Here is a 24,397-nt window from a genome sequence, read left to right as displayed (position 1 = left end):
AAGATGATGCATCATTTGAAACTCTGTAGTCCGCACTAGGTCATAAACAGGTCCTGTAATCTGTAATTCTGTTCTGGCTGCTGTGGCCTCTCTCTGTCTGGCTGGCAGTCACTGGCCTATCACATCAGCTGACTAATGTGATATTTTCTAAGGATGCGTCGGTTAAGGAAATTGAGGTAAACATCCTATCTACATAAGGCAATCAATAAATTTATCATGCATATATAGTACTTGTGTATACTTGATACTTTTTCTGGAAATTTATCTAGAACCTATGTAGCATGCACAGTTAAATAAACAAGGAACAGTGAATGAGTAAAAATGAGTGGTTCCCAAAGCTGAATGAGTTTGCCCATGTCTGGTTAGAATGGCAGACAGAAGAGGAAAAAAAGTACCTATAAGGAATGGTGTACCTCTTCTAATATTTTTATTTCTATTTTAAACAAACATAATGGTTTTACACTTCCTTATACTGATGGTTCTGAACAGTTTGTTACATTGTTCTCTTCCATGAGGTATTAAAGTTTTGTATTCCTAACACGTGTAATGTGAATAACACAGAACTTTTCAGTATGTAAAAGGCACCTGAATTTGGTTAGTCATCCTAGTAAGAAATTTCTGAACTGCTCATACTTCTTCAATGCATTCCAGTCAGTAGTGGAAATCTACCCTACAAAGGGAATTTGAAGTATCTAAGACCCCACATCCCCCTCCTTCCCCAATCTTTGAGAACAAAAGGAAGTCTGTATGTTTGCAGGGAGCCAGAAAATGTGGAAATTATGGACAACAATATAACACACACAGTGGCCAAAGGTACCTTTAGGGATAGTGGTGTGCTGACCATTTCTATCCCCTTCATGCTCTCCTGTCACTGAGGAGGAGGACAAGAATTGTTAGCCAAGATATTGCTTGTTGGATTTTCTCTCAGGATCTGTAGCAGCTGTTTTTGTTTAATGATTTCTCTGATATTTTTTCAGTACAGATATCTGTTGTCAAAAGATTCACCTTTATTGATGGTGTCAGACTGGATTCAAGCCTGTGTGTAGAGTTTACGTATGCTTGCTGCGCTAACATCAGAGGCCCTTTCCCCAGTCATTAATGTTGTGTTCTCCCTTTGTTGTTTGCAACGCTCATTCACTGCAGCACCTGAATCCACAATGCATTTATCACAAGGCTTTTGTTAAAACTATTGTACTTACGAATTTCAATGGCGTACTTGAAAAGACCAGTGCAGTAGCTCTTGTCCACAGCATGAACCTGCGTGTCAGAGTATTTTATTCTGGGGTGGGTCTCGCACACTGCGTGCTTTACCACATTTGATTTTTCTGCCCATCCCAACCTGCAGTACTGCTTAAGTTCAGTGAACCTGTCATTGGTGGATCATCTGGTCATTCCAACATGGATTTTTCTGCATATACACAATATGTGGTATATTCCCAGCATTGGGAGTGAGTTCCTTTTGTCCTTTTTTTCCAATTTGAGACACACTGTCATCTTGGTTGGTTTGCCACAGGGATGGGAAAAACTGACAGGATAAAATCAATACCAGTGTTTTAGTTCTGAGTAACTGCTATTTTCATTTTTTGTTTGGGCTCAGTTATAACAACTTTTTTTGTTTTTTACTAATGACCTTCTGAGAGAGAGGGAGAGGGGAGGAGAGGGAGAGGAAAGGACAAAGAGGACAGTTTGCCACAGCTGTGGTGCTAAAATATTTGGTTTTTAAATAAAACTTTAAAAAAAGGAGTAATATTTATTTGTAACATTTCCATTGCCTTGAAATTTTTACTTATTATAGAAAATGGGGAAAAGCAGTCAGTGCCATCTTAGTAACAACACCAATAGTTAGAAATGAGGAACAAACACTTGACATAAGAATCTGTACAACAGGGCTAAGACAATAAATGTACCTGTTTATGTGTGACGTAACCTTACACACGATATGCGTGTACATGCAGTGTGCAAAACTTGCTCCCTCCTGGCCTATATGTTAGTTTCTCGCTGCCTTTGCGGACATGGTTGTATTATAGAATAACACCATCCCTAGTCTGAAAGGAAGCATTGAATTGTCAGAAATATCGAATATTTTAATCCCATGAATTAATTTAATATTTTAAGTCCACAAAGGTGATTCTGGAAGGGATTATATTACACAAATTCTTATTATTCTCCTTTTATGTCTTTTGCCCTTGCATGGTGGCGAGGACAGGATGTAATAAAGCTGGCTTGGGGGGTACGATGAAACAAGCACATTTATTGGTAAACACATAAATGAACAGTTCACAGCTGTGACATGAAATAAAAAATATAGCTACTTTGGGTAGAATTTAAAAGTTTTTGAGAGAGGAGTCCAGCTTGACCTCTGGTCGATGTCCTGGATGGTGTATAGCTAGTGTCCGGGTATGTGTCCAGCCAGTTTGGTGCAGGCATATTGCTGGACGCCGGTGGGAGAGCAGTTCCTGAATCAATGGTGGTCACTGGAAATGTGGGTACTGATGGGTCAGCCACGTCCTAGGCAGTGTTATGGTTGGAGTTAGTTTGAAGTCCAAGGCTGCATAGGGTTGGCATCTGATCAGGGTCATGGGCTATGCTGGACAGGGTTGAACGCTTCAGATAGATAGCTGCTGATGCAGCCAGCTTTGAGCTTGCACCGCGAGTGAATGTTATTAGGTAGTGGTCGCGCAGTGTCTTTAATATTTGGGCGGAAGGATTGCCTTGAGGTGGCGTGTGATGTGCGGGCACAAGGTAGTGTCCTACTTGCAATGCTGTGGTTTCGGATGCACATGCTGCTCATGGTTGATGCTGAAGCCTCTTGTGCAGCACACTAGAGTCTGCCGTGTACACAGAGCGACGTGTTTCTGTTGTCGTCTGGCGTTTACGCAGATTGGTGCGTCGCTATTATGATTGTCCGCCAATGTTAGTAAGCATGTGGTGTGTTCGGTCAGAACTTAGATTGCCTGTGTGCAGACTGGCTTTGGTGGATGGTGCCTGAAGTACAGCAACCTGCCAGCTGCAGGCATATGTATAAGCGGTGGCTGTGGTTAGGTGACTGGCGTGGCAATACCCCTATTGATAATTCTCGAAAATGGATTCAGAAATCTCAGTTCTAAATGTAGAGACAGCTGCAGATCTACCTCAAAAAGCTTGTAAGCAAAAGACAGAAGTGCAAACGTATTACACAATTCTCTGCTGTGCAATTCTATATGGAACAGTGGTCTGATCATTTAATATTAAAAGACTACGACCAAGGTGTGGACGGGGCCAAGGAATTGACATATCAGACGTGATTTAACACGCAAATAATTTATTCATAACATATAATACATAACACCAACTACATAAATCCTGCTTTGATGCTTAAGATTGCCCAGAATGGGAGGGCCACAAATTTCAAATTGGAAAGGCTTTAATTTAAGAAACTAAAACGCCTATTATAATTTTTAAAAATAAGCTAAGTGAATGCACTCTTAAATCTTTAATTATCAAACACAAAGCGTGGGTTTACCACATTTAAATTCTCATTGCAGTATAAAACATAAATACATGAATTCACAACACAGCATAGCTTTAAAATTTCTACCTGGACAACCTATGGTTCTAAAACTTTCGTATTACATTCCAGCCAATCACATTAATAACTTATGAACACGGTTGGTAAAATACAAACGTTTGCACTATAATCAATTTTAATAATCCACAATCACTCAAAAAACATCATCAGAAGTTCGATACGGAGCATGTAAGCCTGTTTGTACAATCTTTCAGACCAAAATAGGCATGAGGGCCACCATAGCAGAAGTGCGCTAGTTGCTTTTAGGATTAGCTTAATCACTGAGCAGATATTTACTTACGCGACAGGTAAGATAGTTAATGCAAATAGAAGGTATTTCTAAAGTTTTTATTTTTCCATCCTCCCTTTTAACAAGGGGGTTTTAGTAAGGTGGAAATTACACTTTGAGGAGATGCAATAGCAATCTAGTGGGCACGCCTTCACGAGGTCACCATGCCACTACACATGTACTAAACTAGACACGTAACCGCTGTTCAAGCCAAACACTAACAACACAGTTCCATATTCCTGACACCCAAATACACTCCTGGAAATTGAAATAAGAACACCGTGAATTCATTGTCCCAGGAAGGGGAAACTTTATTGACACATTCCTGGGGTCAGATACATCACATGATCACACTGACAGAACCACAGGCACATAGACACAGGCAACAGAGCATGCACAATGTCGGCACTAGTACAGTGTATATCCACCTTTCGCAGCAATGCAGGCTGCTATTCTCCCATGGAGACGATCGTAGAGATGCTGGATGTAGTCCTGTGGAACGGCTTGCCATGCCATTTCCACCTGGCGCCTCAGTTGGACCAGCGTTCGTGCTGGACGTGCAGACCGCGTGAGACGACGCTTCATCCAGTCCCAAACATGCTCAATGGGGGACAGATCCGGAGATCTTGCTGGCCAGGGTAGTTGACTTACACCTTCTAGAGCACGTTGGGTGGCACGGGATACGTGCGGACGTGCATTGTCCTGTTGGAACAGCAAGTTCCCTTGCCGGTCTAGGAATGGTAGAACGATGGGTTCGATGACGGTTTGGATGTACCGTGCACTATTCAGTGTCCCCTCGACGATCACCAGTGGTGTACGGCCAGTGTAGGAGATCGCTCTCCACACCATGATGCCGGGTGTTGGCCCTGTGTGCCTCGGTCGTATGCAGTCCTGATTGTGGCGCTCACCTGCACGGCGCCAAACACGCATACGACCATCATTGGCACCAAGGCAGAAGCGACTCTCATCGCTGAAGACGACACGTCTCCATTTGTCCCTCCATTCACGCCTGTCGCGACACCACTGGAGGCGGGCTGCACGATGTTGGGGCGTGGGCGGAAGACGGCCTAACGGTGTGCGGGACCGTAGCCCAGCTTCGTGGAGACGGTTGCGAATGGTCCTCGCCGATACCCCAGGAGCAACAGTGTCTCTAATTTGCTGGGAAGTGGCGGTGCGGTCCCCTACGGCACTGCGTAGGATCCTACGGTCTTGGCGTGCATCCGTTCGTCGCTGCGGTCCGGTCCCAGGTCGACGGGCACGTGCACCTTCCGCCGACCACTGGCGACAACATCGATGTACTGTGGAGACCTCACGCCCCACGTGTTGAGCAATTCGGCGGTACGTCCACCCGGCCTCCCGCATGCCCACTATACGCCCTCGCTCAAAGTCCGTCAACTGCACATACGGTTCACGTCCACGCTGTCGCGGCATGCTACCAGTGTTAAAGACTGCGATGGAGCTCCGTATGCCACGGCAAACTGGCTGACACTGACGGCGGCGGTGCACAAATGCTGCGCAGCTAGCGCCATTCGACGGCCAACACCGCGGTTCCTGGTGTGTCCGCTGTGCCGTGCGTGTGATCATTGCTTGTACAGCCCTCTCGCAGTGTCCGGAGCAAGTATGGTGGGTCTGACACACCGGTGTCAATGTGTTCTTTTTTCCATTTCCAGGAGTGTAGTTGGGATCAAAACAAAACCAAAAATCCCAAGAGCGCAAGATCCAGCGTAGCTTGAGAACAGATCTTACTTCATGCAGTTGCCTTCACAAATACGGGTATCGAAACGAAAACAAGAATGTGTAACAATATTCCCTAATCAGCACAATGTTCTTCTTTAGGTCGCGGTAGTGCTGGACAACGCTGACATGCCAATGTTAAGAAACCTCTAAGGCAACACCCTCCAACTGACAAGCTGAAACCAATGTGACCCCTTATCAGCTCCGTGACAGGACTCGAACCCCCAACTACTGTCAGTGCAACTCACTTAGAATAAATACAGCGCAAATAGTATGGCGGACACACATACCCAGGGATTAACAGAACACTAGACTGAACTAGAATTAACCTTAATAATACAGCACTAGATCTTGGGAGACAAGGAACTAACTCCCCACCAGAAATTTCTGCAACCACAGGGCAGGAGGATGAACTACCAGAACATAGAAGTGCAAACGTACACAAATAACTAACAAAATACACCACTACACTGGTTAGCAACGATGCGTGGAGGAATCTGCACTGTCAGAATTGCACCAGTGAACAGAACAGAGGATTGCGACAGCGGTGGTCACGAGGCGGGAAAGACGACTGGATGAACTCAATCCCAAAGGACGATCAACTTGAAACATTCACACTTAACTTCTTTTCTCCTTTCCCTCGGCACAGTTTGTCGTTTGTCCGGGACTGCTGTGCACAATTCTGAGCTGTCCCCAGTCGTCCCGGCAGACACCGACCCAGCCGAACTGCTCCCAGACTCAACATCTCGCCGAATGGTGGCTCCACCACCCCATGATGGTTACTGTTTGTTTGCCTTCGTCGACGCAGGCGGTGACTAGACTGCCATCCGCCTCCCGCGGACAACCAGTGAAGAGCGGACAGAGGGGCCCAACCAGGCCGGCTTTCCTCCGTGGGTAGAAGTGCAGGTTCGATAACAACACCCGTACGCGGAAGGCAGGATGTTGACATCACCAGACCAGACACGAAGGCCACTGCGCGACAACCTCCTCCAGCGTGACTGTGCTTGCCTATAAATAGTACAGGCCAAAGAGTCTGCTGCAGTAAACACGTGAGTTGGTCATGTTACTAACCTACGGTTTCTAAGTACACCAAAGACAGAACTCGCAATCGATAGTGGGATCACTACGGGCGGGAGTTCAAATGAAAGAGCTTCATAAAAGACCAACCCTGAACAACCGAGGAAAAATGAAATAGAAGCGAAGCAATAAAAGACAGCAACGAGATACTAGAGCCCGATCGCGCCCAAACACTGTCGATTACCAAAAATATTGGCTCCACACGACGTTCAGGAAACGAGCCGTGGAAAGATGGAAGTACGCACGGCTCACTATACTGTCAGATTACGATTTTAAAACAAATGTGCCTGATCCCCCCACACTGCCAACAAAGCCAGTACAAATCTGACCCAAGAGATAAATAACTGCTTTGTTATAATTCCAGTATTGCCTCACAATGTTTATTTGTAATTAGGTTTGGCCGGTAATTGCCACTTTCAGATTAGAGTAGAAATGTGTTTCATTATACATATCACTCCACTACATGTAATAGTGCAGCCATTTCTGCTTTTCAAACAAATAAAATTACGGACTATGAATAGCACAATTGAAGCGTACATACTGCACGCGTAGAGAGACTCAGTTTTCATGACTGTGTTGCAACAGGTAAATAACTACTTGGATGAAACTGGTTACCTTCACCTTTGCTTCAAATGGGAGGAGGTCAAAACAAGTGCAAACCCTCTTTTGTCATCGCATGATCAGGAAGTAGACAAGAGTGGTGTAGTGGAGCTTGAAAGTCTGTTACCAAAGGAAACAGAGCTGTAGAAAGAACCCCTTTGCTATCCAGACGCTGTGAGAGTATTTTTCTCTTTGGGTGGGTGGGGTACACCGTAAAAGATGTATACCAAACTTGCCAGTATTTGTGGACTGAAAGTATTTATCTTTGGTAAGAAGTTCTGTGGCATCTGAAAGATTTATGCCGCCTTCAAATTGTACTGTTTTGAATGAAAAGGGTCGTCTTACACATCGGTACATCATAGGAAGAGTATTTATGAACAGAATGGACAATAAATATTGGCAAATAGATTAATTCATTATTGAAATTTTAACTTTTGTAATATAAATGTTTTTGGTAAATCTTATATTTTACCTACAATCTAAATTGTTCATTTGAATATTTTGAAAGAACATTTTTATTTTTGTCTGTTTAAAATCAGTTGTATTCATATTCCTGTTAAAAAGCAAATAAGTACATTTGGCTAAAAACAAGTTTTTAATTTGAAATAAAGAAAAAGAATACTATAAGTCTTACACAAAAGCTCATTGTTTGTCCACCATTTCTGTGAAATTATGAAAAGAAAAGGAAGTTGTGGCAACAGTAGTAAGTTAAAAGCTTAACAATTACTTTCTAGTTCATAATAAAATAGGAAGGAAGTAGCTGATCTATTGCCTGCATCTACATAATGTGACTTACCAGCTTGTAGCCATTAGAAATGGACAACTTAACATGACAAAAAAGAGTTCTCCATCTTTAATTTTCACCCTTTGGCACTGATGATTCATAGTGGGCAAATAGTGGTATGACACTTGATTACAACATGATTTTTGAACAGAGTTTCAAAAAATCAGAATCAACTGGTGATTTTCTGTAGTGCTTAACCTCTCATTACTTTTCAAGGAGCAGCGAACTGTGGACAGACTAAGTTTCCTTTTGATTATTGTTTTATTTGATATTTTGATAAAATGTGTCTTGAGGCGTACAATGCCCATTTAAAACATCAGTAGTTAACAGTGCTTTGCAGATGTGCGGCAAAACAAAGGGTAAAGTGAAAGACAAAGAAATCAGTTGGTGGAACGACAGAGTAAAAGATGCAATTAAAAAACATAATATGGCAAAGAAAAACATGGAGTTTGAAAAAAGAAATCAGAACCAGAGGCTGGTGCCAAAAGATGAACACAAGGTGACAACACTGGAGAAGGAATACCGACAAAAGAAACTTCAAGCAAAGAGAATTGTGAAAGAAGAAAAGGAGAAGAGTTGGGAAACATTCACCCAGAAATTAGAGCAGGATAGCAAAGGGAGCAAAAAACTACCATATGGGTTATTGAAAAGTAAAAGATCTGATAGAGAAGACATAAAAGCGATTGAAACAGAGGATGGGGATATTATCAGGGACATGGAAGGTATCGGAGAAGAGATGAAGAATTATTTTGAAATCTTACTAAATGGGGAAGGTGCACAAGAAAGTGACACTGAAGTTATTGAATTAGACTAGGTGCAGGATCCAATCTCTTGGTCAGAAACTGAGAATTCCCTCAAACAGATGAAAAGTGGGAAGGTGGCTGGAGTGAATGAGCTGACAGCAGATATGATGAAAGCCGCAGGAATCCATGGAATACAGTGGTTACACCGGGTGCTGGGGATGATATGGGAAGAAAACAAAGTTCCGGATGAATGGAAAAAATGAATTATAATACCATTGTTCAAGAAAGGTAGTAGAAAGAAATGCAGCAACTACCAAGGAATCACACTGTTATCACAGTGCTTTATGATAATGGAAAAGGTCGTAGAGAAAAGATTGCGGAAAATTCTAGAACACCAATTGAGGAACAACAGCATGGGTTCAGAAGTAATAGGGGAACAAAAGATCTCATTTTCTCCCTCCATCAGTTAATGGAGAAGTTTTGGGAAAAAGGAAAGGACTGGATAGTAGTATTAGTGGATTTGGAAAAAGCACATGACAGTGTACCAAGGTATAAAATATGGGAGTGCTTGAGAAAACATAATGTTCCTGATTCAGTAATTAAAAAGGTCCAGATGCTGTACCATGGTTGTGAGAGCAGTGTACAAGTAGGAGGAGGAAGATAAAAATGGCTTGAGACAAAGAGAGGTGTTCAGTAAAGCAGTTCCTCTCCCCTTTACTCTTCATTGCAATTATGGACACAATCATGAAAGAAATCAAGGAAAAAGAGAATGAAGATCTCAACACATTTGTTTTTGCTGATGACATCACCATTTGGGGAGAGACGGCAATGGAGGTTCAGAGGAGAACAGATTACTGCAACAGAAAATTTAAAAAATTCAACTTAACTGTGAGTAGGAACAAGACAGTGGCAATGAACATGAGCAGGACACCCACACCCTCACAACATACTGGAGGGGGAGAAGTTTGAATGTGTGAAAAGCTTCAATTATCTGGGTAGTATCATATCACGTGGTGGAAGTTCCAAACTCGAAGTCTTAAACAGAATAACAAAAGGATCTAGCTTCTTCCACCAAGTACGAAATCTAATCTGGGATAAGAAAGCCCCTCAAAGAGCCAAACCCTGTATAAAACTTATCTCCTGCCAATCATGATGTATAGTCTAGAGGCCTGTGTCATAAATAAGAGAGCCCCATGGACCTTGCCGTTGGTGGGGAGGCTTGCGTGCCTCAGCGATACAGATAGCCGTACCGTAGGTGCAACCACAACGGAGGAGTATCTGTTGAGAGGCCAGACAAACACGTGGTTCCCGAAGAGGGGCAGCAGCCTTTTCAGTAGTTGCAGGGGCAACAGTCTGGATGATTGACTGATCTGGCCTTGTAACACTAACCAAAACGGCCTTGCTGTGCTGGTACTGCGAACGGCTGAAAGCAAGGGGAAACCACAGCTGTAATTTTTCCCAAGAGCATGCAGCTTTACTGTATGTTGCACAGAGAGCTGCATCAAACCAGTCTCTGGACTGAAGACCACAACAAACAACAGGTCAGCTCTACAAACAACTAGGAGAGACAGAGTCAGGAATGATTACGTAAGGAGAGACCTACAGGTGACATTGACTACAGAGGTGAGGATGAGTGCTTTGAGATTGAAGTGGTTCAGTCATGTGAAGCGAATGCACACGACTCGAACTTCATGTCAGTATTTGGAGATGGAGATACCAGGAAGGAGACAAATTGGGTGGCCTAGAAAGAGATTGACAGACCAGGTTATGGAAGATCTCAAGAGGAGAGAAGCAACGTGGGATGTAGTGGAGAGGGGAAAAGCTGTACCAGGACAGAAGCCAATGGAGGCATATCGTTCACAAAGTTCCTACTCCGCTCGTTGGAAGGAAATCCAGACGATGATGATGATGATGATGATGATGATTGAGGCGTATAATGCAAATGTCTTTGGGTTATAATTTTTAAATTTTTGTTCAGTATCTGTGTTTATTACTGGAAATAGCAGCAATAAAAAACTGAATATCGGTTATTTCAGAAACCTGTTATTTTGAGCTGCTTTAACAATGAGATTAAACGAGAGGTAAAGGAAAAAAGGTATAATCAAAAACTGTTTGTTTCAGCAATAACCGCAATCCTTAGTTTTCTGTGTTTGAGCAGCATGTTGCAGATTTTCTGTCACTCTGGGAATGTTTGGTAGAAAGGCCATACCTGAAATTTCTTCATTTGACATGCTACCTCACCAGGTGTTTTCGTGACACTTCTTATATAACTGATGGAGTATCCATTGTCCCTCAGAATGGATACCAGGCATTGTGTGTTGAGTCTATGTGGACGATTAAAAGTTTATGCAGGTGTTGGTCCATGTTTGGTGGTTTTTGATACACACTGTGGTCCAGGTTTTCACCATTTCTTGGAATTGGCACATCTGGAAAGTGTAGCAGTTACTTCTTTCTCTATTTCTGTATTAAATTTTATGTTGGCATGGAGACTGTTCAGGTGTTGTATGAAGTCGTCGACCTATTCCCACCCCAGCTCTGCACATTGTAGGTGTCATCAGCATACCTGTACCACACCTTGGGCTTACAGTGTGCTAAGTACAATTCTTGGCTTCCACAATGCTCCATGAAAAAATTGACAACAACGGAACCCATGACTACGTCTTCCAGCTGTTCTTAAAAATTGCTCTTCCATACAAAGTAGGCTCATGGTAAGACAAGCATCACGCAGGGTGGTGATGTTCTGTGTGGAAATGATTGATTATTAGTAGCAGACAAGAAGCTTAGACTCATTAGGCTCAACATATGATAATAATGCACGTCCATCCAACCACAGAGATAGAAGGAACTGGTATACTCCAGACCTAGAACAGGAAACTGCCCCATGACCCAAAGTTGCTTGTTTATGCTAAAGGCCCCAAAACTACGCAGTCTTACAAGATAGCTGTGTCTCTACACTATATCTTGACCTAATATTTTGTATTTGCTAACAGTGGGACAACTTTGGACTTCTGAAAATTGGCTATCACTTTTATCTGACAACAGCACAAATATTTGTAAAAGTTTTAAAATTGAACTTCCTTCCTAACTCATTAGATGTTGATTTTGATGTTAACAGTGATGGGTCAATGAATTATCATGGGACGAGCAAGTCATGTTAATCTGTAATGTTGTTGTATCTTTCAAGTATTTGGTCAAAGATGTAACAATGAAATTTTAGAGTATGGCAGTTAGCCTAATTTTGGGAGCAGCTCTCTCTCTCTCTCTCTCTTTAATTTCATCCTTTTTAAATGTGGAATTTGTAGTTAAAAGATGTGTAATGGATGTGTCACTGTGGTCTAGGGGTAGCGTCTTTGATTCATAATCAAAACGTCTTCGGTCCCGGGTTCGATCCCCGCCACTGCCCAAATTTTGATAAATAATCAGCATTGGCGGCCGAAGACTTCTGGCATAAGAAGTCAGCCTCATTCTGCCAACGGCCTTGTCAAAGAGGGCGGAGGAGCGGATAGAGGTTCAGGGCACTCTCTTGTCCTAGGGGTGGGAAATTGCCCCTAAAGGCGGAAGAATCAGCAATGATCAACGACATGTGGATGCAGAAGGCAGTGGAAACCACTGCATTAAAGACACGTAATGTGTATCCACAGGACATGTGGCCTGTAATTGAAAAAGTGTCATGATGATCTCTCCATTGGCAAAAGATTCCGGAATAGTCCCCCATTCGGATCTCCGGGAGGGGACTGCCAAGGGGGAGGTTACCATCAGAAAAAGATTGAATAATCAACGAAAGGATAACATTCTACGAGTCGGGGCATGGAATGTCAGAAGCTTGAACGTGGTAGGGAAACTAGAAAATCTGAAAAGGGAAATGCAAAGGCTCAATCTAGATATTGTAGGGGTCAGTGAAGTGAAGTGGAAGGAAGACAAGGATTTCTGGTCAGATGAGTATCGGGTAATATCAACAGCAGCAGAAAATGGTATAACAGGTGTAGGATTCGTTATGAATAGGAAGGTAGGGCAGAGGGTGTGTTACTGTGAACAGTTCAGTGACCGGGTTGTTCTAATCAGAATCGACAGCAGACCAACACTGACAACGATAGTTCAGGTATACATGCTGACTTCGCAAGCTGAAGATGAACAGATAGAGAAAGTGTATGAGGATATTGAAAGGGTAATGCAGTATGTAAAGGGGGACAAAAATCTAACAGTCATGGGCGACGAATGCAGTTGTAGGGGAAGGAGTAGAAGGAAAGGTTACAGGAGAATATGGGCTTGGGACAAGGAATGAAAGAGGAGAAAGACTAATTGAGTTCTGTAACAAGTTTCAGCTAGTAATAGCGAATACCCTGTTCAACAATCACAAGAGGAGGAGGTATACTTGGAAAAGGCCGGGAGATACGGGAAGATTTCAATTAGATTACATCATGGTCAGACAGAGATTCCGAAATCAGATACTGGATTGTAAGGCGTACCCAGGAGCAGATATAGACTCAGATCACCATATAGTAGTGATGAAGAGTAGGCTGAAGTTCCTGACATTAGTCAGGAAGAATCAATACGCAAAGAAGTGGGATACGGAAGTACTAAGGAATGACGAGATACGTTTGAAGTTCTCTAACGCTATAGATACAGCAATAAGGAATAGCACAGTAGGCAGTACAGTTGAAGAGGAATGGACATCTCTAAAAAGGGCCATCACAGAAGTTGGGAAGGAAAACATAGGTACAAAGAAGGTAGCTGCGAAGAAACCATGGATAACAGAAGAAATACTTCAGTTGATTGATGAAAGGAGGAAGTACAAACATGTTCCGGGAAAATCAGGAATACAGAAATACAAGTCACTGAGGAATGAAATAAATAGGAAGTGCAGGGAAGCTAAGACGAAATGGCTGCAGGAAAAATGTGAAGACATCGGAAAAGATATGATTGTCGGAAGAACAGATTCAGCATACACGAAAGTCAAAACATCCTTTGGTGGCATTAAAAGCAACGGTGGTAACATTAAGAGTGCAACGGGAATTCCACTGTTAAATGCAGAGGAGAGAGCAGATAGGTGGAAAGAATACATTGAAAACCTCTATGAGGGTGAAGATTTGTCTGATGTGATAGAAGAAGAAACAGGAGTCGATTTAGAAGAGATAGGGGATCCAGTATTAGAATCGGAATTTAAAAGAGCTTTGGAGGACTTACGGTCAAATAAGGCAGAAGGGATAGATAACATTCCATCAGAATTTCTAAAATGATTGGGGGAAGTGGCAACAAAACGACTATTCACGTTGGTGTGTAGAATATAGGAGTCTGGCGACATACCATCTGACTTTCGGAAAAGCATCATCCACACAATTCCGAAGACGGCAAGAGCTGACAAGTGCGAGAATTATCGCACAATCAGCTTAACAGCTCATGCATCGAAGCTGCTTACAAGAATAATATACAGAAGAATGGAAAAGAAAATTGAGCATGCGCTAGGTGACGATCAGTTTGGCTTTAGGAAAAGTAAAGGGACGAGAGAGGCAATTCTGACGTTACGGCTAATAATGGAAGTAAGGCTAAAGAAAAATCAAGACACTTTCATAGGATTTGTCGACCTGGAAAAAGCATTCGACAATATAAAATGGTGCAAGCTGTTCGAGATTCTGAAAAAAGTAGGGGTAAGCTATAGGGAGAGACGGGTCATATACAATATGTACAACAACCAAGAGGGAATAATAAGAGTGGACGATCAAGAACGAAGTGCTTGTATTAAGAAGGGTGTAAGACAAGGCTGTAGCCTTTCGCCCCTACTCTTCAATCTGTACATCGAGGAAGCAATGATGGAAATAAAAGAAAGGTTCAGGAGTGGAATTAAAATACAAGGTGAAAGGATATCAATGATACGATTCGCTGATGACATTGCTATCCTGAGTGAAAGTGAAGAAAAATGATCTGCTGAACGGAATGAACAGTCTAGTGAGTACACAGTATGGTTTGAGAGTAAATCGGAGAAAGACGAAGGTAATGAGAAGTAGTAGAAATGAGAACAGCAAGAAACTTAACATCAGGATTGATGGTCACGAAGTCAATGAAGTTAAGGAATTCTGCTACCTAGGCAGTAAAATAACCAATGACGGACAGAGCAAGGAGGACATCAAAAGCAGACTTGCTATGGCAAAAAAGGCATTTCTGGCCAAGAGAAGTCTACTAATATCAAATACTGGCCTTAATTTGAGGAAGAAATTTCTGAGAATGTACGTCTGGAGTACAGCATTGTATGGTAGTGAAACATGGACTGTGGGAAAACTGGAACAGAAGAGAATCGAAGCATTTGAGATGTGGTGCTATAGACGAATGTTGAAAATTAGGTGGACTGATAATGTAAGGAATGAGGAGGTTCTACGCAGAATCGGAGAGGAAAGGAATATGTGGAAAACACTGATAAGGAGAAGGGACAAGATGATAGGACATCTGCTAAGACATGAGGGAATGACTTCCATGGTACTAGAGGGAGCTGTAGAGGGCAAAAACTATAGAGGAAGACAGAGATTGGAATACGTCAAGCAAATAATTGAGGATGTAGGTTACAAGTGCTACTCTGAGATGAAGAGGTTAGCACAGGAAAGGAATTCGTGGTGGGCCGCATCAAACCAGTCAGTAGACTGATTTTGGGGGGGGGGGGGGGGGTAAAGACTTGTTTATTTGTTGCTCACAAACACACACAGTTTCAGACTCTGTTTGATTACTCTTCTTAATTCATAACACAGTTTTTTCAGAAGTTTTGTTTTGAAGTGATGACAGCACTAGCATCGGAGTATTGGTGTTGGTGGGGAGCCAGGAGGCTTTGCTCTCCCATTAGATCTGTTACAAAGAAACAGTCTTCCTTGTCCTTCTGGGCATTTGCATTGCCAATGTTCTCAAAAAACCTGCTGCTTTGTTTCAGTGGAACATTGTCATAACAAGGTGCTAGTTAAGAATGACGTGGTTCATTTTACTAAAAGAATTTCTTTTATATTCTATTAGGTCACTGAAACTGTCCTTTTGCGTGGCCAGATATCATCACAACCATCATAATGTTTGCCAGTACTGCTGCCGCTTTTGAATATCTTCTAGTTCTTATATGTTATGAGTTAAATTGAGTGGTCAAGTAATATGAGGTCAAATGAATGATTATTTTCAGGCAGCTCCATCAATAAATGAATTTAAATTCAACAAGAAGCGAGTACAAATATTATCAAAAGCAAGTGAAGTGCCAGAATGGGCAGAGGGTGTTGTGTATTGGATGTCAAGAGACCAGCGAGTTCAAGGTATTTTCGTTGTATATTTACCATAGAGATGAAATCTTTCTGTGTCGGTTAGTATTTGTACAAGTTTCTGCTCATCATACATGGAAGAAAATGAGATTATAATACCTAAGTAGTATTGAAACACAGTATAATTTGCACGTAGAAGTAAGCAGATTTCACTCTAGAAATTTGGGCAAGTGATGTATGACTGACTGAGTGCTAAATTACATTGTTAGGTAAATTAAAAGAAAATTCATCCCATTAGACTGATGGATTCGAAATGCCACATATTTGCAATTTTGTAACTTCTGTAGTTCCACTAAATGTACTCAAAGCAGACGTAATTACTTGTCTGTGCTATTGCTTATGTATGTGATTCTTAATTTTACTTCTGGGATCAGAAACTATAGAAAGAACTGGTAAATATATGATGATATTGAAATACGTGGTGTGAAGAGACAATGTCAAAGGAAGAAATGGGTACAGCTGCCTCAGAAACTCATGCCTGCTTTTTGGTACTTAGAAATGAATACAGATGTGACATTGGTGTGCTTTCATAATGAACATCTTTGCTTTCATACTTTGATCAACGCTGTCTGCAAATAGAAAACATTGTCTCTAACCACTGCCCCTCCTTTTACTGTATTAGTTGATTTAAATCCTCTTCATTTTTACTTTTTTCTCCTTTTATTCCCCTTAGTATTCTCCGTAGCCTTTTTTTATTCCTTACCTGCCTTTCACAATCTCTCTCTCTCTCTCTCTCTCTCTCTCTCTCTCTCTCTCTCTCTCTCTCTCTCTCTTTCTCATCACCTATATGATAGAGCTCTTTTTCTGGTCGCTGTAAATTTTTCAGGCACAGTATGCTCTTTGATAAATCTTAAGTATCCTCACACAATGTGTACATAATATTCTTCTTTTTCATTCTATAATTCACTTTGAATTTCTTCCATTTAACTTGCTTCTTGATTTGTTGCATCTACATAGTATCTTCTGTCCATCTTAGCAAATTCTCTTGCTGTTTCCAACCATGCAGGAATTTAAGGTAAGTTCTCTCCTTGTGAGGTTTAAGTATGCATGTTCGAGCATGTTGTGTTGTTTTTATTAGTGATGAGGTATTCTGACAATGAGGAAAACACACTTCAAATCATAGAAAATAGACTTATTTTTTGTCTATTGATCACTGTTTGTATTATTTCAGATTGATCGATTTGGGCAGTGCCATTTGTCTTCATATAATTTATCTTAGTTACACTGTTACTAGTCTAAACAAAACTACTAGTTTCAGTGTCATATACTCATGACACTGAAACTCTTAGTTCCATTAAGGCCTGTTATCCAGTAATTGTGCAAAGCGATCTGCCGAAAACCTTCAGTTTGAAGTAATAAAAATGCAATCGACAAACAGGAAATGAGTTTATTACCTACAAGTGAGGATCACAAGTAACTCTCTGTGACAAGTATGTCAAAAAGGACTTCACAACTTTGGAACGATATAGAAATTTGTTGAGCTAACTTACAGAATCGGTAGATGTGTCATTTTGTAGCAAACACCCTCAAGTTTCATTCACGTAGTATCAGTACCCCATTCCACCACCAAGAATGTCAGCTTAGCGCACAGTTAAAATAGTTACTTTCACTGGTGCGGAGCATGGCTGTGGTGTGTTTTGGTTTCATGAAACGAGCCACTGGATGTCTTTCTCTGGGATATCATTAAAAGTGTGTGTATGTTCCTCCTGTACCAAACAATTTAGCTGACATGAAAATGGAGGGTAAAAATCGCAGAGAGAGACCATGAGATGAATACACTAAACAGGTTCAGAAGGATGTAGGTTGCAGTAGGTACTTGGAGATGAAGAACCTTGCACAGGATAGAGTAGCTTTTAGAGCTGCATCAAACCAGTCTGTGGACTGAAGACCAGAACAACAACAACAATAACCATTTATACCTTGACTTTAGCACAGTCTGGCAATCTGAAGATGTCCTAAGAACGAAACTGCCTGCAACACAATGGACGCGTAATACTACAGCTGAGGTAGTTTTCATTAGTCATTAAAATTACTGAAATGAATATTATGTAAATAATGTGGAGTACCAGAGGAAACAAATTAAATGATGGAAAAACAATTATTCATAAGTAAATATTATGATGGTGGCCATTACGTTAACAATTGTTAGTTAGTTGAAAGTTTAAATTAATTTAATAACTATTGTATTAATTAGAAATGACTGTGTGATGAAGTCATCCACAGCTGTGGTAGTACATTTTATATTTGAAACTCCACAAACAGCTGTATTTGAACCAATTTTTCACTATGCACTACAAGTTTCATGGTGTATGGCGACATCATCAGTTGCATTCACTTTGAATTTCACTTGGTGAACTGGCCTCTCGATTTGTGTGGCCACCAGATGCTGCGATTTACCTGGGTAACTGCATTATGCTATCTTATTGGCATGTCATTGTCACATAGCATTGAATGTTTTCCATTGCCCAACTCTGTTGTTTATCCATCCTGTGGAGAGTATGGTTTAACTTTGAAGGTTAGGTGTTGTGTATTCTCAGCCATATTGTATACTGTCTTTTAATGTTTACACAGATTCTCTCCCTCATCAAAAATTTGTGTCATTGACTATCCATTCTGCAGAGATAATGGCTTTAATTATGTGTGGGCCTTCTATACATTGGAACCTCACTTAATGAGCACCTCCCATAATGTGCAATTCTCATACTGAGCAAAAAAAAGACTTACTTAATGAGTGATGTTTTGCATAACGAGTGATCACTATTTAGTGTGACATCACCAGCCGTTCACATGAGGTGGGGGAAACATTCAACAATACGATCACCTTTCATTGCTGGCAGCAGGCTATGAACAATGTCCTTAGTACGTACTGCAGTCTGGGAGTAGCGCTCTTTCTGCTACCATTTTAGTGCAGCTTGAGATCACACATTTTTGTAAGAAGATAAAACCGCAAGGAGACGACCACAAGAGAAGGAAAATGGCCTTAGAAATGAAAGGTAAAATCACTGAAAAACGTGAACATGGTGTGAGTGTTGCTGATTTGGGTGTACATGCAATCGGTTTACATCAACTATTTGCACTGTCCTCAAGAACAAGATTAATGAGATAGATGCTTCAAAAGCAATGACAAGAGTATGTAAACAATGGTTTCACATTTTGGATGATGTTGAAAGGTTTCTCCACATATGGATAAAAGAAAAGCAATTGCAGGGTAACACTATGAACGAGAACATCATTTGTGAGAAGGCGAGAATGATTTCCGCTGACCTCCTTAAGAAGATGCCAGGGTCATCAGTGGCTGAAGAAGTGGTTAAGGGAAGCTGTGGGTGGTTTGAGGAGTTTAAGAGAAGAACCGGCATCCATAGTGTTGTGAGGCACTGCGAAGCAGCCAGCTCCGACACAAAGGCAGCAGATAACTTCATCAGCAACTTCAAGATGCTCTTAGATTCTGAGGATTATATACTGCAACAGATTTTTAACTGTGAGGAGAAGAGTTTATTCTGGGAAAAGATGCTGAGGCATAACTTCATAACAGTGGAGGAGAATACATTGCCCGATCACAAGCCAGTGAAAGGCCATCTCACACTGCTGTTCTGTGCCATTGAAAGTGGCAATTTTAAAATTAAACTGATGCTTGTGTATCATTCAGAAACTTCACGAGCCTTCCAGAAGTGTAAAGTCCAGAGCAGCAGGTTAAATGTGATGTGGAGGTCCAACAACAAGACTTGGGTGATGTGATCTGTTTTGTGATTGAATAAAAAATAAAAACTGTAGTAAAATATTTTCTTGAGATGAATCTGCCACTCCATGTCTTGCTTGTTATGGACAATGCTCCTGCCCAATCTCCAGGCCTACAAGACCACCTCCTTGAAGAATTTCAGTTCATCAAGATCCAGTTTCTGCCTCCCAACACCACTCCTTACTCCAGCCTATGGACCAGCAGGCTATTTCTAATTTTAAGAAGCTCTACATGTAGGCACTCTTTGAGCATTGCCTTGAGTTGACTGAAGCTACCAATCTCACTCATTGAGAGTTTTGGAAATATCACTTCAAACCTCTCTCTGTCAAGGTGATTGAAAAGATGTGGGAAGATGTTACCAAGAGAACTCTTACTTGGAAGAAGCTGTGACCGAAGTGCGCTGTCGATTGTGATTCTGAGGCATATGAGTCAGTACCTTAGGAGCCTATAGTCCAGGGGCGGGCAGGAATCCTGCACATGTGCGGTGCACTTGCACGTATGCAGTTAACAGGTGTTCTGCATGCACACAGGGGCAAGCTGGCCACCCGCTTCTCCCCCCTCCCCACCATACCGTCTCTCCGCTCCTTCCTCTGTAATGCATCTTGTTTCCTAACTTCCTTTACTGAATGAAGGAATAAAGTTAGCAGGAGTGCTTGAAAGAGATCATGGTTTGAAAGAGTACCTATTACCTACGATACATTTTATTTAATTATCACAGGTGGAGTTTACAATACGTTTAATGTCTGGAACAAAATTTTTGCATACAGACAAACGCCAACAGTTACTTAAATTTTCATCACTGATGTTTATTCTTAACCGAGACTTCTTAATTTCATAACAGAAAAAAAATCTCTCACAAACGTATGTCGAGCCAAACATTGACATTATCTTCATGGCTTCACGATGGAGACGAGGAAACTCTTGCTGTGGAAAGTTGTGATAAAAGTCTATTACCTGTCTTGCCAAAAGGAACTTCTCTCTCAGACGAGAATTACATTGTAGATCTATCAATTCCATTTGCAAATTGGGATGAATATCGTCTACAGAAACAGCTAATGGTCTCGAGAACCATTCAAAATCTTGGAGTAAATATGATATATCCCCAAATCGCATGAGAAATTCCTCTTTTATTGCACTAAGTACAGAAACATATTCTTTGTGATTCTGTTCTCGCACAGTAGACAGAATAGGGAAATGCACTGCGTTCCCTGACAAGAGCTGTCGTTCTCACAGCTCAAGCTTGCTAGTGAAAGCTTGCACCTTTTGAGCCATTTCACAAATTAGCTGATTTTTCTCCTTGCAAACTTGTGTTCAGTGCATTCGTGTGTATGGTAATGTCCACTAAAAATGCAAGGTCGGCAACCCACTCTGGATCTTCTAACTTGGGGTCGTACCTTCCTTTGTCCTTTAAAAACTGAGATATTGGTATTCTCAGCTCAAAAAAGTCTTTCGAGTACATTACCGCGGCTAAGCCAACGGACTTCTCTGTGGTATGGTATGTCACCAAACTCTTCCCCAATTTCAGCTAAATATGTGTGAAACTGTCTATGTGTAAGCCAGTGGGATCTCAAATAATTAACTGCACGAATAACCACTTGCATGACATCCCCCAGCTTTGCTGATTTTGTACAGAATACTTCTTGGTGCAAAATGCAATGGATGCTGTACAGTGATTTTTCTGTACACTGGAGCTTTTTCCTTAGTAATCCAACAAGTCCCATTTGTTCCCCTTTCATTGCTGGTGTTCAGTCTGTTGTCACTGACACCAAACATTTCCAGTTTAAGCCAGCTGAATCGACAGCTTCTTCAACAGCTTTTAGGATGTCCACGCCGGTGGTCGTGCTTTTTAAAGATATCATATCTAAAAAATCCTCTGTTATGTGCAGAGCAGTGGCCACACTGCGGACATAAATCACTAATTGCTCTGTGTCAGAAATATCTGTGGACTCACAAGTGCGATGGAAAATGCAATAAACTCCTGCACTGCTCTCCTTAACTGATGGTAGGTGGCAGTTAACGCTAAATAACAAAAAGTGTGAGGTGATCCACATGAGTTCCAAAAGAAATCCATTGGAATTCGATTACTAGATAAATAGTACAATTCTTAAGGCTGTCAATTCAACTAAGTACCTGGGTGTAAAAATTACGAACAACTTCAGTTGGAAAGACCACATAGATAATATTGTGGGGAAGGCGAGCCAAAGGTTGCGTTTCATTGGCAGAACACTTAGAAGATGCAACAAGTCCACTAAAGAGACAGCTTACACTACACTCGTTCGTCCTCTGTTAGAATATTGCTGCACTGTGTGGGATCCTTACCAGGTGGGATTGACGGAGGACATCGAAAGGGTGCAAAAAAGGGCAGCTCGTTTTGTATTATCACGTAATAGGGGGGAGAGTGTGGCAGATATGATACGCGAGTTGGGATGGAAGTCATTAAAGCAAAGACGTTTTTCATCATGGCGAGATCTATTTACGAAATTTCAGTCACCAACTTTCTCTTCCGAATGCGAAAATATTTTGTTGAGCCCAACCTACATAGGTAGGAATGATCATCAAAATAAAATAAGAGAAATCGGAGCTGGAACAGAAAGGTTTAGGTGTTCGTTTTTCCTGCGCGCTGTTCGGGAGTGGAATGGTAGGGAGATAGTGTGATAGTGGTTCAATGAACCCTCTGCCGAGCACTTGAATGTGAATTGCAGAGTAATCATGTAGATGTAGATGTAAACGTCACTTGCCATGGCACTTATACAACGACTTGCAGCCTGCTGAGAAAGAGTGATAGCTCGAAACTGATTTGCATTCAGTGGGCAAGGTAAATCAGCATAGTCATTGATATGCTCCTTTATAAACTCACCTTCAGCAAATTGTTTTCAAACTCTTGCTATATTAAGCGCAATCTTATAACTTGCACGTACCGCTGGGCTATTGTTGTTGTCCTGAAAAATTGAAAACAGTGCTCCATAAAATGTTAAACCACTTAGATGAGAGATATGATGAAAGAAAGTCGCAGATCTCTCGTGACAACAGCAACTTAGCCGGCCAGTGTGGCCAAGTGGTTCTAGGCGCTTCAGTCTGGAACCGTGCACCGCTATGGTCACAGGTTCGAATCCTGCCTCGGGCATGGATGTGTGTGATGTCCTTAGGTTAGTTAGGTTTAAGTAATTCTAAGTTCTAGGAGACTGATGACCTCAGATGTTGAGTCCCATAGTGCTCAGAGCCATTTGAACCATTTGAACAGCAACTTAAGTCAGATTCACCTAGTATCATCAGATCGCTCTTCTTAAGCTCAGTCAATTTCCCCATCCACTCAGAATCCGCCAATAAATTGTACTCGTCCTTGTGAAATTTATTATAATGGCGTTCAATACTAAACTTCCGCTGACCAGCGAGAATACTGCCACATATTAAACATTTCGAGTTTTCACGTTTATGTACAAATAAAAATTGATTCTCCCATTCCTTTTTAAAAGATAACAAATCTACATTTCTCCATTTCCTTGATTCACTCTGCATTTTCCGGTTCTTGAAATATAACGTTAACTACGTAATGGTCGCTTCGCATCAACGTCCACACTTAGCTTGGTACGATTGCATGCGAGCAGCACACGTGCAAGCTTGGTACGATTGCATGCGAGCAGCACACGTGCAGCACTCATGAGCAGCGTGCAACATGTGACTAGAAGTTGATAACAATAACATTGATGAGCTTGTGAAAGATCCAGTCAAGAAATGACCACAGAAGTGCTTATGGAGTTGCAGTGTTTTTCACAGCAGGAAGTTGTGGAGAGGAGTTATTCAGTGGAGGAGGAGGAGGAGGAGGTGGTAACAGCAAAGCAGCAATATTTTGCCGCTATAAGAGAAATTCTGAAAGCATGGGAATCGGTTGCATCGTACATTGAAAATCATCACCCCAGTAAAGCAGTGGCTACATGCGCTACAAATTCATTTTACAATAATGCTGCGCCACATTTTCTCCAACTGTTGAAGTGTCAGCAGAAACGAATGACAATAGATAGTTCCCTAGTAAAAAAGAATTAGTCATTTATTGTGAATAATAAAGTACATAATACTGTATGTATGACTTTCTTATAATTAATGCCATGAATAAGTTCAAACTTTTAGTGCTTTTTCTGCATGGAAAGCATTATCGTATTTTACATTAATTTATATGGGATAAATTATTTCACTTAATGAGTGTTTCACAGTACGAGTAAGATTCTGGAATGAATTATGCTTGCTGTGCGATGTTCCATTGTATTCTTCGTCATGTCATTGACCCCATTTTAACTAGTACTGCCTAATAAAAAATCGCTTAAAATGTAGTTGTTTGTAGAGTTTCAAATATACAACATTGTATTATTGCATGACTAGCAGGCTGTTGTATTTTAATGTAGTATTTATGTTGAGTTAGTGTCTACATGTTGTTATTGTCAAAGTGAGTTGTGCTTATTTATGTTGAAAACTGGAAAGCAGGTGAATGAAATATTCTAGAAAGGCTACCTAGCTAACTCAGTCTTTTCATTGAGGAGGTGATATCATTTGTTTTACTAGATTCACGAGGCTACCTTTTTCAGTGATGGACTATCTGGATGTGGTATTCAATG

At 41.3% G+C, this 24,397-nt stretch overlaps 1 protein-coding gene across 7 annotated transcripts in view; it reads left to right on the top strand.

Moving 5' to 3' along the window:
- Positions 1–24,397, top strand: part of LOC124716747 (deoxyribodipyrimidine photo-lyase) — a 134,598-nt gene that overhangs the window by 20,390 nt on the left and 89,811 nt on the right. For all 7 annotated transcript variants that reach the window (XM_047243293.1, XM_047243325.1, XM_047243310.1 and 4 more), the window contains one exon: positions 15,922–16,048. In XM_047243293.1, the coding sequence (XP_047099249.1) occupies positions 15,922–16,048 (127 nt within the window). The remainder of the gene's footprint in view (positions 1–15,921; positions 16,049–24,397) is intronic.

Source organism: Schistocerca piceifrons, chromosome 1, assembly GCF_021461385.2.
Source record: "Schistocerca piceifrons isolate TAMUIC-IGC-003096 chromosome 1, iqSchPice1.1, whole genome shotgun sequence".
NCBI classification, from domain to species: domain Eukaryota; kingdom Metazoa; phylum Arthropoda; class Insecta; order Orthoptera; family Acrididae; genus Schistocerca; species Schistocerca piceifrons.
Note: the sequence above shows the minus strand (reverse complement) of the source record. Positions and strands in the feature narration are given on the sequence as shown.